Here is a 15,013-nt window from a genome sequence, read left to right as displayed (position 1 = left end):
ATCATCACATTTTAAGGTATGGAGATCCTGCCAGCACCGGAGAACTTTTGTAATACATCTGAAACATCAAGGCTCTTAGAACTGAAAGCGGGACCATAACTTTCACATCTATTCTATCTGTAAAAACTCCCTTATTCCCAATTTCCAAAGACACTCCTTATGGAAGAGGGGGAGCCTGGGACAGTGACATGAGCACTGCACTGATACCACACCTTGGTACAAGTAAGGAACCACAGCCCTGACCAGCGCCACCTCCCTCACTCCCAGAGCTTTTCTTCATCTGATGATTTTCCCACACATTTTGAGTAGCCAGAAAGGCTTTTTAGAGGATCCCAGTGTCTCCTGGAAGGAAACAAACACCTAATTCCCTCACCTCCTATCTGAGACCACCAAGGTGCAGTACTAAAGGCACAACCCAGGTGCAGTCACAAGAAAATGCCCTTTTTCTTGGGTTCCCCCTGTGCTGCAAGGGGTTTGGGGGACCTCTGGAGCAAGTTAAAGCATTTTATGTTTTCCAGCTGACTGTCTCTTGCTTCAGAGCTCACGGTGACTATACAGTCCTGCGTTAGCTACTTCCTTGGGTCCTGCTCACTCCTACCTCCTTACGCTGGTGGTTCTGTGAGAGTGATGTGCAACACCAGACGCATCAGCCTCGTGCTCAGACTATAGTAGGACAATTATCCTTTGGGCTATTTTAGTCCTTTTCCAGCTTTTGCGCAACTCAAGAGCAACAGTTTTGCCAGGAGCCAGAATCTAGATTTCAGTGTTTAAAAAAAAAACAAAAAAGACAAAGTCAGTGGGTTCTACAAGTTCATTGAAGCTAGCCTTCCTGCTCGGGGTTCCTGAATACCGTCCACGCCGATTTTAAAGCAAATTGAGACTATAATTTTACTCCCTCTATTTTCATATTTTCCGTGACGAAGGGAAAAGAAGAGAAAGACGCATAGTTAGACAGACAGGCAAACATCTCATCAAAGAAACTCCTACAAGCAGATGCAGAGTAGGAAACATCCAGCAACCCTGCTGGCTCCAACCCACAGCCCGGACCTGCGTGCATGGTTCATTTTCATTAACTAACTTTTCTTCCTGTGAACTTCCTCTGAGGGTGTTTGTTTATAAACAGAGGAGGGGATATTATTGCTGGAGATGGGACAGTATGGGAGGGGGTGAAGGAGTTTAGGGCCACAAGGCTGGAGAGCAGAGTTCAGAAGTGTTTGTTGCCGGAAACACAAAGGGCGCACTGTCAAAAGGGTGTACGGCCTAATTTCACAGTCTAGAGGGATTACGATAGGTATATGCAGAAAATGCTCCAAAAAAGTAAAAACAACCCCATGTTGTACAAATGTTTCCCACTGCATCACCATAACCATTACACACCCAAATGAAACCATCGACAGCGGTGACGGTGGTTGGAGGTTGTTCTCCATGACATCCGCTCCTCAGCTTGTTCATTTTCCCCATTGCATGCACTCTGCCTCTGCCCCAAATTCTACACGTTCATCGGTCTGGAGCAGCCCCCCTGATTTCCTCTCCAAAGGGGTTACTCCAGGTTTACATTGGTGTGTTCAACAGCAGAATCTGGCTTGCACTGCTCACCCTTCCCTCTGCCAAGTACATGTTTCAAAATCGTGTGCGTAATGCATTCAGTTAACATTTGCTTTTTCTCCCAGCACTCCTTTTCTCCCTGAACATCTCCATTCATGAGCTACAGCACAGGAGGCTTCCAATTCTTGTCTAGTTTACGCTGAAAATAATTCCCATTAAATTATCACTGGTGAAAGGTGCTGGTTTGACCTCCGAGAGGCTGCTCTGTTTATCCACAAGACAGATGCAATGTAAGACAGTAGTAATGCAAACTCCAGATTTCAGCCTCAGCACCTCAGCCTGTACAAGCACAGATGCTGCTGAATTCAGAACAAAACTGCATGGATTGTATGATGTACAGCCTCCTTGTTGACGCTCCCGACAGAAACACCGCTTGTTTAGCCACGAGAGCGTGCACTAGACGATGACCCTTCCCCAGAAGAGCCTGGGGCACTAACACGCTGTGTGCAAAGCCCCTTCTGCAACCACTCACCTGGTCCTTACTTAACTACGGGGTAAATGAGTTATTTTTGCCCTTAATTAATAACCTGAGATATCTACAGACAGGTTTTCAGCATCTCCTAGGAACATGCTTAGCGGTTACATATTTGACAAGCTGTTTCAGCAAGTCAATATATTAATCAATGTGCAGATGTACAAAAAATATCAAAGCATTCCAGTTTAAGTAAGAATATTCTGAAGTAAGGGACTTCAGAAATATTTGCTTTTCTCTCCCATTATGGGCTGCATACGCTGTTCCATTTGAGAAATACAGTAATTCATGCTGATTCAAACATCACCAGCATGTCTAGGCCAGAGATATTAATTCCAGACCATCTGACTTTCTACCATCTCCGAAGAGCTCGTGTCACAAACGCCAGCTGCCTTCTTCGCCTGTCCCCCATGTTGCCAGCGCTTTCAACAGTGTGGTGTGACACCAGGCGAAAGACTTTGTAACCACCACCAGCTCAGTACAACAATTACCCAGCAAAGAACCATCAGCAGCTACAAGGAAACATCCTACAGGAATTAGGGTGTGTTGACTTCGTATGGAGAACAACCCAGGCTGAGGAATAACTACCATTGCCCCTAAAAAAAAAAAAAAAAAAAAAAAAAAGAGTTTAACAAACGGCCAAGCCTGCTGGGATCTGTTTCTAGCTCTGTCACCAACACGCTGCCAAATCTTGGACAAATCGGAGCATCCCTCCATTCCTCAGTTTCCCTGATTTTAAGGGCAATGTTCTCTCACGCCTGAGAAACTTATCTCCACCATCAGCAGGATGTTTTGAGGCAGTTATCAGGACTACAAAACCGCAATCTTACCACAATGATAAAGGAAAATAACTGTACTAGGACACATTAGAACAGGGGGAAAAAAAGCCCTACATTCAAAACTAAGTCATACTGGTAACAGGGAAGGCCTTTCCTTTCCATTTCTTTCCTTGTCTTAAATAAAACAAACAAAATAATGGTGATAACATCTCTTTCCTCAATCCACTGGATGATCCTTGTGAATATGCTTCCAACACTAACAGTCGAGAATAGGCAAGGAAGAAAACGAAGGAGGAAAGGAGCCTGCAGCTGATGCTCCGTGTCGGGAACAGGGCTGCTCTTCTCCCAATTCCATGACGACAGAAGACTCCTGGGAATCAGATGAGGGAGGGGAAGATGGGTCAGAGGAGAGAAATCCATATGGGAAAGTGATTTAAAGCAAATAAAGAGACAATAAATTAGATAAGGAAAAGGAGGAAAAACACAGCAGAGGGGAGGAAGGAGAAGAGATAAAAGAGCCCCAAGTATCACTCAAAAGGAAGACTCGAGGAAAGCCTACCAGACCCCAGGAGTTAATCAGCAAAGAACAGAGCGGTTTTCTTCTCTAACACAGCAATTCTTTTGCTTTCATGAGCTGGTATCATATCTCTCAGATGCTGCTTCACCAGGCCAATTCCAGATGCTTCTCAGTTTCACTTCACCCTCACTCCCTCTTTGTGAGAACAACGGCTCGCTCCTTGTTTGTGCACCGCCAGGATGGATATTAAACAGAACAATATCAATAATTCCCGGAAAATAGGCATGAGCATATGCCTGACTAAGCACACAAACACACAGCCTGCTTACCCCCTGTTCCCACAGCACTTCCAACACGAGTTGCCTGAAGCCACCAAGCTGGTGGCCACCCGCGGTCCGCAAGGAGGGGACACCACCCTCCCGCGGCAAAAGAAGACGAGAACTACAGAGAGCGCAGGGTTACCCACGGCACGCGCTTGCTAGGGAGGAGGAAACCAGCAACTGCGTGGAGCAGGAAGAAGAGAAAGACAGGGGAATCAAGGACACCAGATAGTAGAGAAAGAACCGAGACTACGATGGTGATAAGAGAGGGTGGAGAGATTGGACGGGAAAGTTACACGCTTACATCACCCAGCAAAACAGAAAACCGGACAGAGTGTTTTGAATAAGTGCTCTTTTTAACATTGAAAAGAAAAAAAAAAAAAAAAAGAAAAAAGCAAAGAAGAGAAAGGTTGAGAGAGACAGAGGCCAAAGTGGGATTTGGAGTGTAGCAAAACCAATTAAAATAAACATGTCCCCTTCCCCTGGCCAATTTCTCTGACGTTAGGGCTTCGCAAGTTTTCTTCTCTTGTATCCAAAGCAAGAAAGGACAGCGAAATAAAGGATGTTAAAGCAAGGACCACGGAAGGGTCCAGGCTGTAGAGGAGAGATGCAGAAGACTCCCCGAAATCTCCTAGGCCAGAGTCAGCCAAGGTCAGTGGTATTTTTTCATGATCTTGAACAGGTTCAGGATCAAATCCATGCTGCCTATGTAACCCTACCATCGTGAATCCAGCCCCATTCTCACCAAGGGATAACCTGACTTGTATTTATATTTGTTCACAGTTTTAACTATGACACATACTACACCCTCACTTGGTGCTGGCAACCTTACGGATGTTGAACAGTCCTCAACTAAGCAAACTGTTCTCATCACCATGAACAAGGACAGCAGAAAGCAAAATTCTGGGATAAGATACTCACTCTTGTTCTCTTCTTAACTCGCCTTTTTGAGTTCTGCTCTGCTCATGTTCAGAGTAAGAGTACTTTGACTTAACAGATGGCTTTGGGGAGAGTAAACTTTATAATAGGCACTAACATCAAATCAAAGCAGTTTACAGGGTCTGCCACTCGTGTCAGAATATGTGGGGAAATAAACAAGCGGCTCTTCCTTGATCATTGGAGTTTAAATACTCTATTGATCTGGGAAAAAATCAAAGGTGCTTACGTGCATGCATGCTCACACCGGAGAAAATGAAGAGAAATGTAGGGACAAGCAGAAATCAGCAGAAGAACAATCAAGCATTTCTTCCCCACAGCAAGCTGAAATAAAACTAAGAATCACATCCAGATGTCAGCTACCCCAAGGTAGGGAAATGCCCACCGAGCGGTGTAAGCATAAATTCAGAAGAAAGGTACACCTTCATCTTTAGAAGTCCCATTTTGGGGAAAATAAACAAACAAAAAGGACAGCGCAGTCAGTTGTTCTGTTCATGAAGCAAATGCCCAGAACCTAGGGAATAGAAAAGTCCAATATATTTTGCGTATTTGAAATAGAAAGAATAATATCTACTGATCACGTAAAGAGAGTATTAGATGAAAAATCTGGTAGTATTGAGAGGAAGTTAAATGAAGAAAAAAATATTAGACTAGGTGACATAGTTGAGAAAAAAACGTAGAGGGTTTTCATCAAACAAGACTTTTCTGATGCATTTTCAGAATAATCTGGAATACAAGATTTGAAGAAGTAAAAATGTAATAGTGAACGCATTCATTCTTACTATGATGGGATGTAGGAACTGCCACACAGACTAGGACCAGAGAAGGGTGGGAAATGTTTGATAAAATATTTTTCTCAGGAAAAAGGGAAATTAATCAAAACACGCTATCTGTGGGAAAGGATCAGTTTTGGCAAATATTGTAACTCAAAATTTCAATAGAAGTTTCATAACTGTCAAAACACCTGATTCTTTTTTAACTTTCTGAAAATAAGAAAGCTGATATCTTTTCCCAGAAAATGTTTTTCTTTCTCATACTTAACAGTCTTCTAAACCGATGCTTTGGATTTTAGGTACTTAAGATGTTGTCAATCTGTCCTTCTCTTTTCCTGCCTTACATTATAGTGGTGACTCTTGGTCTTAGCTAAAGATCTTTGGTTTATAATAGAGCACTGGGAAATTTTCCGTGGCCTGTGCTATATCAGAACCTACAAAGTGGATATTCTGTGAATGTTTGGACTAATTATCTGCTGTTATACCCCTGACACTGCAAGGGACTGAATTTGGCAACCCAGGTGGTCCCTTCTCTGCTTCTGCTCTTATAATTTCTATCAGAGAAAAGAAAAGAGGAGCTGAAAAAACAACAGCTAGAATTGGAAGCAAAACTATTATACGGGAACATTTCAGCTGACCCCAGTCATGGAAGGGTTTATTTTTGTTTTTTCAATATGTCTTTTGAAAAAAGTCACTATATTTTGGCTCTTTTTTCTGGCTCAGACCAGCATGAGCCATGAAAATTCAAGGTGAAAGCACTCAGTTAATCCCACGGCCTTGAGAGCACCTAAACCCCGTTGGTCCTGCACTATTTTTGCGTTAAAGCTGCTCAGGTGGGCATCGTGGCTGTACCTCTCTTGCGACGGACCTGAGCAGCTTGGCGCCTGTGTCCTGACGGAGCCAGACCCGGGCTCCAAAGGCGGCATTTCTCCACCAAAAATCCCTGCTCCACCCAGCTGGCGTGCCCCTGCTGCGTTTAACCGGGCTGGGGCCCCGGTGACCAGGGAGGTGCCCGCCGGCGCTTCAGCTCTTTGCTCTTCGACGCACCCGGGTAAGGATCACTCCCGCCCTTGGCAAAGGCTAACGAACACACGAAGCTCAAGGAGCAGCATCAGCAAACTCCCAGGCCCGCTTTGAAAGCAGAGACCTGTCCCGTTCTTCATGAGAAAGGTGAGTGGCACCCACCTTTGTGGGAGGGTCTGGGTTAGGGTCCCCGGGGAACCAGTGTCGCCCCTCCCAGTCGCCGCAGGGCTCAGTGAGACCTCTGGGATTTGGGATTTAAGAGCATCCCTGGCTATGCCGCGTGTGGCTGGGGCTGACAGTGGGCACCTCCGCCTCCGCTCGGCCGTGGCCTCGGCATCCCCTCGGCCACCTGCAACCCTCCCCTGGCGCCGCGTGGGGAGGCGATGTGGGGAACCGGAGAGCAGCTTCAACCTGATGTGATAAATTTCAGGCATCTGAATCACCAACCAGGTCTGTCTTTCCGCGATGGCTTAGCGTGCGAAGGCTCTCCAAGGGCTGCTTCTCGCCCTCGCCACCGAGGCCTGCCCGCCGCAGCTCTGCTCTGCGCTTCTCCAGACGATCTCCATGAATCCCTGAGGAGAGCCCCGCTCCCGCTCTCTCTCCAAACACCATCACCTCAGCTTGCTTTCTGCCTCGCGCGAGTTTTTCTAACTAAAACAGGCTGGCTTGAAATAAATCAGGCCGAAATGAAGCTCGGAGAGGCAAGCTCAGCCTGGGACACATCTCCGTGCCTACAGGAGACAGCCATACATCACTTAGGAATCTAAATTTACCATCCTTCACACACACAGAGTCAAATTTCCCTCTTTCTTTTATTACGAGTTTATTAATTAGAATGGCCTACATGTAAGTACTTTAAGGAAAAAAAAAAACCACACACACAACCAACTTTCTTCTAACCGTGCTGTTCTGACTCTAGCGCGTAGCTGGTCAAAAGAACGAGACGGGTTAAAATTGGAAATCTTATGAAAAGAAAAATTCTTATTCTTTTTCAGTTTCTGACTCTTGTGCTGGCTTCTGCAGGCTGAAGGAAATGTGCTGTTCAAATGCAAATATTTAGTAAACGACAAGCTATGCTATATTTTTTCAGTGGCGTATTAGTCAAGCCTTATCCAGATCCATAGTCATGAAGCAGCTAATCATTTGAACCCATCTACAGGGAAGCCAAAACCACACAGCTCCCGGTCGCCTTCAGCAATGGTGTATTGGAGGTTTGTCACCCTGAAGGAGCATCTGGACCAGTGTGCAAGCTCCTGTCACGCTGGTCCAGCCGTTACTCCACTCCGCCCATCATGCCCATCACCCTGGGACCTGGCACATGCCAGCACTAATAAAATGACAGAACTACAAGCTTTACATTTGACTTATTCTATAGTCCTTCAGTCCAGTACTTCATTACAGATCGAAACAAAATTCATGCGATTAGAAGACAACAGGCTGTTGAAGATGAGAAAATGCTGGATTATCTAGCTACCTATTATTTTAATGCCGGTGACACTAAAAGTAAGCTCTCTATTGAAAACATCCTCAAGTTCCCAACACACCCGCTACAAGGATCAGCTCCGGGGACAGGACCCAGCTCACCGATTCTACCTGAAACATATGAAATCAATGTCAGACTCCAAAACTTCAGAAGGAAACCAAATTAACCCCCAAAAGTAAACATATATTCTTAAACCCTGTGGAGAGAACAGACCTACGCAGTGTCAATTACGTATCTTTATAATTGCCCAATTATTGGACCCCGACACAGATGTTTCTCAGTCTCCCGCATGCAAGAGCTGTGGCTTTAAGCGAGCTCCAGTGTGCTGATTTTGGCATTTCTTTCCCTTTGGATTCTGCTGCAGTTTTATGTTCATCAAGGACCGAAGTTGGGAAAACATAGGCACTCCCTTACATATGAAGGTTTATTAAGTTGGGATCATGCTCTCTGTTGGCAGGCAGAAGAACAGAGAGACAGAGGAGAATGAAACCGGGAAGGGGAAAAAAAACCAAACCAAAACACAAATAACTTTCACTCTTCAGAGCAGGCACGCCTTCTTACTCCGGCTCCCGCTGCCGATCATTCATCCCGCTCCTCTCAGCTCCCAGCCAGTAAAGAGTCAACATCTCATTCCCATGAAAACATGAGCTATCCCGTTCCTCAGCCATAGACCAGAAAAGACACTGACAGGGACTTAGGAGGATCCTGTTTCTTAGGATGGAGTTGCATTTCCACAGTAGAACTGAAATATCTTTGATTGCAACAGAAGCAAGGTCAACGGTGCTTTGAAGCGTCTTATTTTGCACAGCATGTGTATTACCTAACTTGACTACAGTCTGGACCTTAACTCCTTCCTTCGCAACTAGAGATGCATTCAAAGACTCCACGGGGGAAAGCGCACAAACTTGCATGATTAATACCATGTGCACATGTGTGTGTTTGTAAGAGGGATGTACTGTGCTGTGTGGTAGGTACGCACATCCAAGGAGTGTTTGTCCAAGAACTACGCGGCCCGGGGAGGGAGGCAAGTACGCACGAGCCGAGAGCTGCCTCCGCTGGAGAGCCGCACCGCGGGAGCCGCTCAAACGAAGCACAGCCCAGCTCCGAAAACGCTTCTGAGCTTTTGCGTAACACAGATCAATGGGTCAGACTTCTAGTTTCCCAACAGCTTTCCCTGACAAATGCCAGAACAGATATCAGTGAAGTCAAACAGGGCAGCAATAACATCACTGCCAACCAGCGTGAAAATTGGCAGAGCCTGGCACCAAGGACTGCCTATCATCAGAGACAGGGCATGGCCCGGCACAATGACGAACCCACTTAACGGCGCTGTAAAATTAGCCATTTATGAAAACAAATTGAATACTGCAGCAGAGGGTGACGTAAGGAGAGTTGGCTCCAGACAGAAACAGAAACTCCTGTAGCCTGGATTAGCAGAGGAGCTCCGTTATATCAGGGCTCAGGCGGAGAAGCTGATAACAACTCAGGTCCTACATGAGATTTTTAACAGACACAACAGGCTTCCCCTATAGGCACACATGCGGCTCCTATATGACTTGCGGTGACTACTTATATGCCAGCAAGGAAGGATGGAAGGGGAGCAGTCAACACAGGCAGAGGGTGGAGGGCAGAAAGTAGATGAAGATACAAAGGAGGACTCCAAAAAAGAGGTGTCTTCCAATCAATCCTGCCCTCTCCCTCAGATCTGTACCATCACACATTTTCCCACTTTGCAACTGGGATGGAAGTTGGGGAGATGCTCACTTCTGGCACCGTCAGCAAATCTGACCCCATCCCTGTCCCCCCGCCCAAACACCCAGAAGGGCTCTGGATTTCAGTGGGGTCCTACAGATGCAACTTCAACAGCCGATCGGGGCTCCCGAGTCTGTCACATCCCAAAACAGTGAAAATGAGAAAGCCAAGAGTTTTGGCAGCCAGAACCCTTGATTTCCTCATTGAGGGAAGCGTAATCTCTCCCTAAGCTTGCTGCAGGTCTGGGAGGCTGTGGTGTGTGGAGGATACTCCGAGTGAGTTCCTCTTGGACCTCGTCCAGGTGTTTACACACAGAGCCAAACCTGGCTCCTCTTCAAGAGTGCGTGCGAGGAGGGGAGGGGGAGCTTAAAAATAAAATGAAAATCACAAAGTCCTCCCGAGCTGAGCTGCAAGCTCTACGGTGCTAAACTGGGGCATTTCTTTTCTTTTTTCACAGTGGAATGTTATTTCCATGCATAAAATGGGTCAAGTGCTTTATACAGGCAACAACCCAACCTTCCCCATCCAATTAAAGTATTTTACTACAAATGATCTTTGTGTCTGTTTGTCTAGGTTCCCTATTGCATGAACCAGAGATACTTGCACCAAAGACAGACACGGGGTCTTAGGTGTTGGATTAAACACATTAAAAAAATACAGTGACCGTGTTTTGCCGCTGATGAGATCCGTGTAAACCCAAATTCTGCCTTCCCTAACTTGAAAGAGGAGCACCGTGAGCCCTGGGCTTTAAGTTAAGATTGGGAACCAGAAGAGTGGAGTATGAGAAAGCCGGGGAAATAAAGCAAGTAATAATCTATTTCACCTCTGCAATTACTCATCTGCCCGTCCTACTCCAGGCAAAAGGGCCCAGCCCATGCCCAGCACCTCCTGCCCACCCCGGCAGCCGCACACCCCCGGTCCCCCTCCTCAGGAGCGAGCAGAGCAGCTGGGACTGGGGCAAGTTAAGGAGACGCACTGCTGAGTTCATCTTAGTTTTTGTTTTCCTTAGGACAAAGCAACTTTCCTGCGAGAGGACAGTCGCGCAGGTCCGGGCTGGGGCAGCGGAGCTGGAGACCGTGGCCGAAGGGAGGGTGGCGGTGGGAGAGGCGAGCTGGGCTGCTCCGCGGTACCACCGGCACGGCACGAGCATCCGCTGCCTTCTGGTAGGAAGTGACTCCGGTTAAAGGGAAAGGGGAAATCCTCCCTGTCTCTTTAAGGCATCCTAGGACATGGAAACTTTGTACTTTCAGGGAATCTCCTTGCCAAAAGAACTGTAAAACATGTCTTCCTCCCCCCCTCCCCGCTGCCCCGTTTCTCTTTCTGACTTGTTTTCTTTTTTTTAAAGGGCATTTCCATTTTCTATGACTTCCTTCAGAGCAAAGATGGATGTGGCGACATTTATAAGGGTTTGTAACCCTCCGAAAAGTATCCGATTTCACGACAACTTTGCTGCACTTTATCACTAAAGCGGGGAGAGGGCGGGAGGGAGGGGGAGAGGGAGTGAACGTGGGGGGAAAGGACCCAAATTCATGATGGGCTCATAAAATTTAAATAAGAGAAGTGCAATATTCCTCATTATTGTTCAGCTCAGACGGCTTAGACTGGTAGCTGCTTTGAGTGCTAAATGATTTTATAGGGCTATTTGACCTTACACTCATTTGTGTTACACTTGCCATTTCTAAGGGGAGACAAAAATACTCCACACATCCTCTAGCTGCAGTGCTAGTCCCAGCCCTGGCTGAGCGTCGAGGGGTTGGGAACTTTATAAACTCATCTGATTCATTTGAGGTTTCACAATAGCCAAAAGTTCCTTTATAGCTTTTTGGAAACCACACGCTAACATTGCATCTGAAAAGGTAACAGTGAAGTACACTAAAGAGCTAATAAAACTAAGGAAATCGCATAGGGACCTTAGATGCGCATTTCTTTGCAGCCACACGCTAGACACATACGTTTCTTTTCATACATACATACCGGCTACTCTCAAGCGCTCTGTTTACAGTTTTCCAACCTGTAAATTAGGCAAAAACCCACCGTGAGAGCTCGCTCCCCTGTCTGCATCTTAATCCGTGCACGCAGAAATAAAGAAGCTGCCCAGGATGCTGCCATTTCCCGATGCAAAAGTTTACATAACTTTTTCTGCGAGCGTGTACTTTCAGACAGTTTGCCGAGCTCCGGTATGTCACCGAACAGACAGACGCTAAAGGCACCCCAGCGCGTTCCCACACGCGCTCCCACACGCGCGCACACGCGTGTCGCAAGGCACACGGGCACATTTCAACGTACACACCCGCACACTGGACACACGCACGCCTACAGCTGGCTGTTCCGCCGGCTCCCGGAACGGAAAAGGGATGCTGCAGCCCCGGGCAGGACGAACTACCTACCTGCAATGACAGCCGGAGATCTCTGTCCTCCTTCAGCCTTCAGCCACACTTGCAAAGTGAAGGCGTCTCGGGGCAGCTCGAGGTCTGCCTTCAGCCGCAGCTGATCACCTTGCCCGCTGAAGTAGAGCGCCCTGCTCGGCGCGGGGGACCCCTCGGCGCCCTTCACCTCCCGCTGGTGCCTCCTGCGGGGGCCGTGCCCCGGCTCCAGCCCGCCGGCCGAGCGCCTGCCTCGGGCTAACCTGGTGGCACAGGTGCCCGGGGCGGTGTCGCGGAGCGGGCGGCTCTGCCTGGCGTCCCTCCGCGCCCTGCGGGAGCGCTCGTCCATCCCACATTCGGGGCCGCTGGCTAGGGCTGTGCGGAGAAGCGCAAGAGGCAGCAGCAAACTCCAGAGCTGCATTTCCAATCTTCCCCCCCCTTCTCCCCTGCAAATCCTCCCGATCTGCCAGCTTTGGGCTCCTCCTTGCCTTGACTTTCTTCTCTTGTTCACCCTTCTTGGTATTTGCTCTTTTTATAACCCTTCTCAGTTGCTTTTTCTTTTCTTTTTTTCTTTTTCTTTCTTTCTTTTTTCCTGCTTATAGATTTTTTTTCCTCAAAACAAATAAAAATAAAATAAATCAAAACTCCTCCTGGGTTGAAATGTATTGCTCTGTTCTTCCTCCTCTATCTGTCTTCTTCTCCTCTATTCCTCCACAGCTGGAATTCCTCTCTCTCTTCTTTTCTCTGCTGGATTTTCTTCCCTTTATTTTTTTCTTCTTGGAAAAAAAAAAAAAAAAACAAACACACACACACTCTCTCACACACACAAAACAAAAAAACCCAAAACAACCCCCCCAGCTTTCTCCAAGACTCAGACCCACTGATTTCCCTCCCCCCAAAAGATGCTCTAATCTATTTATTTTTTTGGCCTCCTTTATAACATAAGCCACAACCCCCTCCTTCCCCCCAACCTCCCCCCCTCTTCTCCACAAAATGAAAGAAAAGAGAAAAAGCCCCTCAGAAGATGAGTAAACAAGAATATGCTAATCTACTCTAGGGTGCTCCACCTTCCCAATTGAATGATTCCCATTAAAACTGCAGGGATCATGACTAATCAATCAGCTTGAAGGAGCAGATAGCTCCAGAGGTTCAAACACTTTTGCTGTTTTCTTTTTCCCCCCTTCTTTTCCTCTCTTCCTCTTTCCCCCCTCTTATTTATTTTTTAAAGAAGACAATCAAGATGAATGGATCAATGTGACAAAAATCCTGCACCCCCCTTTTTGCAATCTCCCCAGCTTTCTTTCTCAGTCCAGTCCAAAACACACATTCCTATTTTTTTTCTCTTGGCAAAAGAGAAAGCTATTTCTCCTCTCAGACTCCCCGTTGCACTTTGCTGGTAAACCTTATGCTCCTCTGCAGCACATAAAGAGTCTTGAAACTTGAGTCTCAGATATTTTTTTAATTGCTTGCTTTCTTTCTCTCTTTTTCACTCTCTCTCTCTCTTTTGCTAATTCTTTCTTTTCCTCTTATTATTTTCTTAAAGTTATGCAATCAGCCAGGCTCCCCCTTTTGTGGTCCCCCTCAGTGCAGTTGTGTGCAGCTAATCCAAATGTTGCATCAAAGGTCCCCATCGAATCATCAGGAGCTAAAAGGAGAGAAGCTTTTTGAAGAGCATTTGCCTTCCAGAAGCTGTAGCAACAGAGCAGGATTTGGCTTTTGAATGCTCCAAAGACTCCTGGGTTTTTTGAAATAATAAAAAAAAAAAAATTATTAATTTTATTGGTGGATTGAGCCAAAAAATCCTCTCTCAATATTGCTAATTTTGCAATCTAAGGAATTCAGCTCCCCTGGTTTCCTTGGCTTAGTTGTAGCCACAGGTAAGATTCTGGCTGCTTGCTGGTTTGTAGATCTCTGTTTCTGAGCTGGGACGTTTCTTTTTTTTCTCCTTTCTTTTTTTTTTTTTTAGTATTTTTTTTTCACTCTTGAAAGATCTCAAAAGCTCCCCCTGATGGCAACAAAAAGGATTTTTCTAAGTACTTAATAAGTAGAAATGACTTAGCAGTAGCACACTCTGAATCTACGGGCCACTGTTCCACTCAGAAGTAGTCCAGCAGAACCCAGTTAAATCGCACCGAGTTCAGCCACAAGCCCAGTAACCCCCATCATCCTCTTCTTCCATCTCAAAACTAACGATTGTCACACCTTGCTTTCCTGTAAACTTTTAACAGCAATCACGCAAGAGAGTCCTCCTGGGACTGTAACCTTCCTGCTTTTGCAGATTACCCTATTAGTATGAGTTTGTTACAGCTACTTACGCTTAAAAGACACAAGATAAAATTAAGGAAAGTAAATTTTTCAATGAGAAAGAGTCATTGCATGTTTGCAAGCCTTCCCAGAGATGCTTTTTCAGTTTCTTACTGATTTGCAAACATGGAAGAATGTGCAATTGGCATTTTTCGAGATCTTGGCCATATCCACAAAGTCCCACCAGAAGTCAGCAAGGGCAAGAGCGGACCAGCCCCCCTCGAACAATACAGACCTTCCCGCCACGACAGGCTCTGCTTAGACGAAAGACACAAAACCCTGGCAACATCTACAAAGTTTTTAATACAAGACCTCAAAGCAATTAAGCCTCTCAACAACCAAGAGGAAATTGTTAGCTAGGAAACAAACTATACCATGGTATATACTCCCATAAATGTCCCTGAGAACTCCGAGGGATGCAAAAAAGACACTTATGCGTACGTGCCTGCTCGGCAGAAACAAGTTAAGATCAGAGCTGAAGTACTGCACTTTACTCTTCTAATTTAACATACAGAGGACAGTGCAAATCAAACAAAAATTCAAAAATTTAAAGTGAACCGCTTCAACTTCAAATAAGAGCTAAACCAGGAGGAGCCCTGCTGCCGGGGACACCGCTTTCTCCTCTTGACAACTCCCCCAAAGTCCCCGGGAACTTTGCCCACGTGCAGTCTGGAAGAGCAGGCTCT

At 46.3% G+C, this 15,013-nt stretch overlaps 1 protein-coding gene across 1 annotated transcript in view; it reads right to left on the bottom strand.

Annotated features, from left to right (window-relative positions):
- The window catches only part of PAPPA (pappalysin 1), a 177,764-nt gene extending 165,320 nt beyond the window's left edge, over window positions 1-12,444 (bottom strand). Inside the window, exon 1 of the mRNA XM_059828870.1 lies at window positions 12,048-12,444. Within this exon, the coding sequence (XP_059684853.1) occupies window positions 12,048-12,444 (397 nt within the window). The remainder of the gene's footprint in view (window positions 1-12,047) is intronic.
- Between the last annotated feature and the right edge of the window lie 2,569 nt (window positions 12,445-15,013).

Source organism: Gavia stellata, chromosome 24 (assembly GCF_030936135.1).
Source record: "Gavia stellata isolate bGavSte3 chromosome 24, bGavSte3.hap2, whole genome shotgun sequence".
Lineage (NCBI taxonomy): Eukaryota > Metazoa > Chordata > Aves > Gaviiformes > Gaviidae > Gavia > Gavia stellata.
This window is presented reverse-complemented; position numbering and strand designations above follow the sequence as displayed.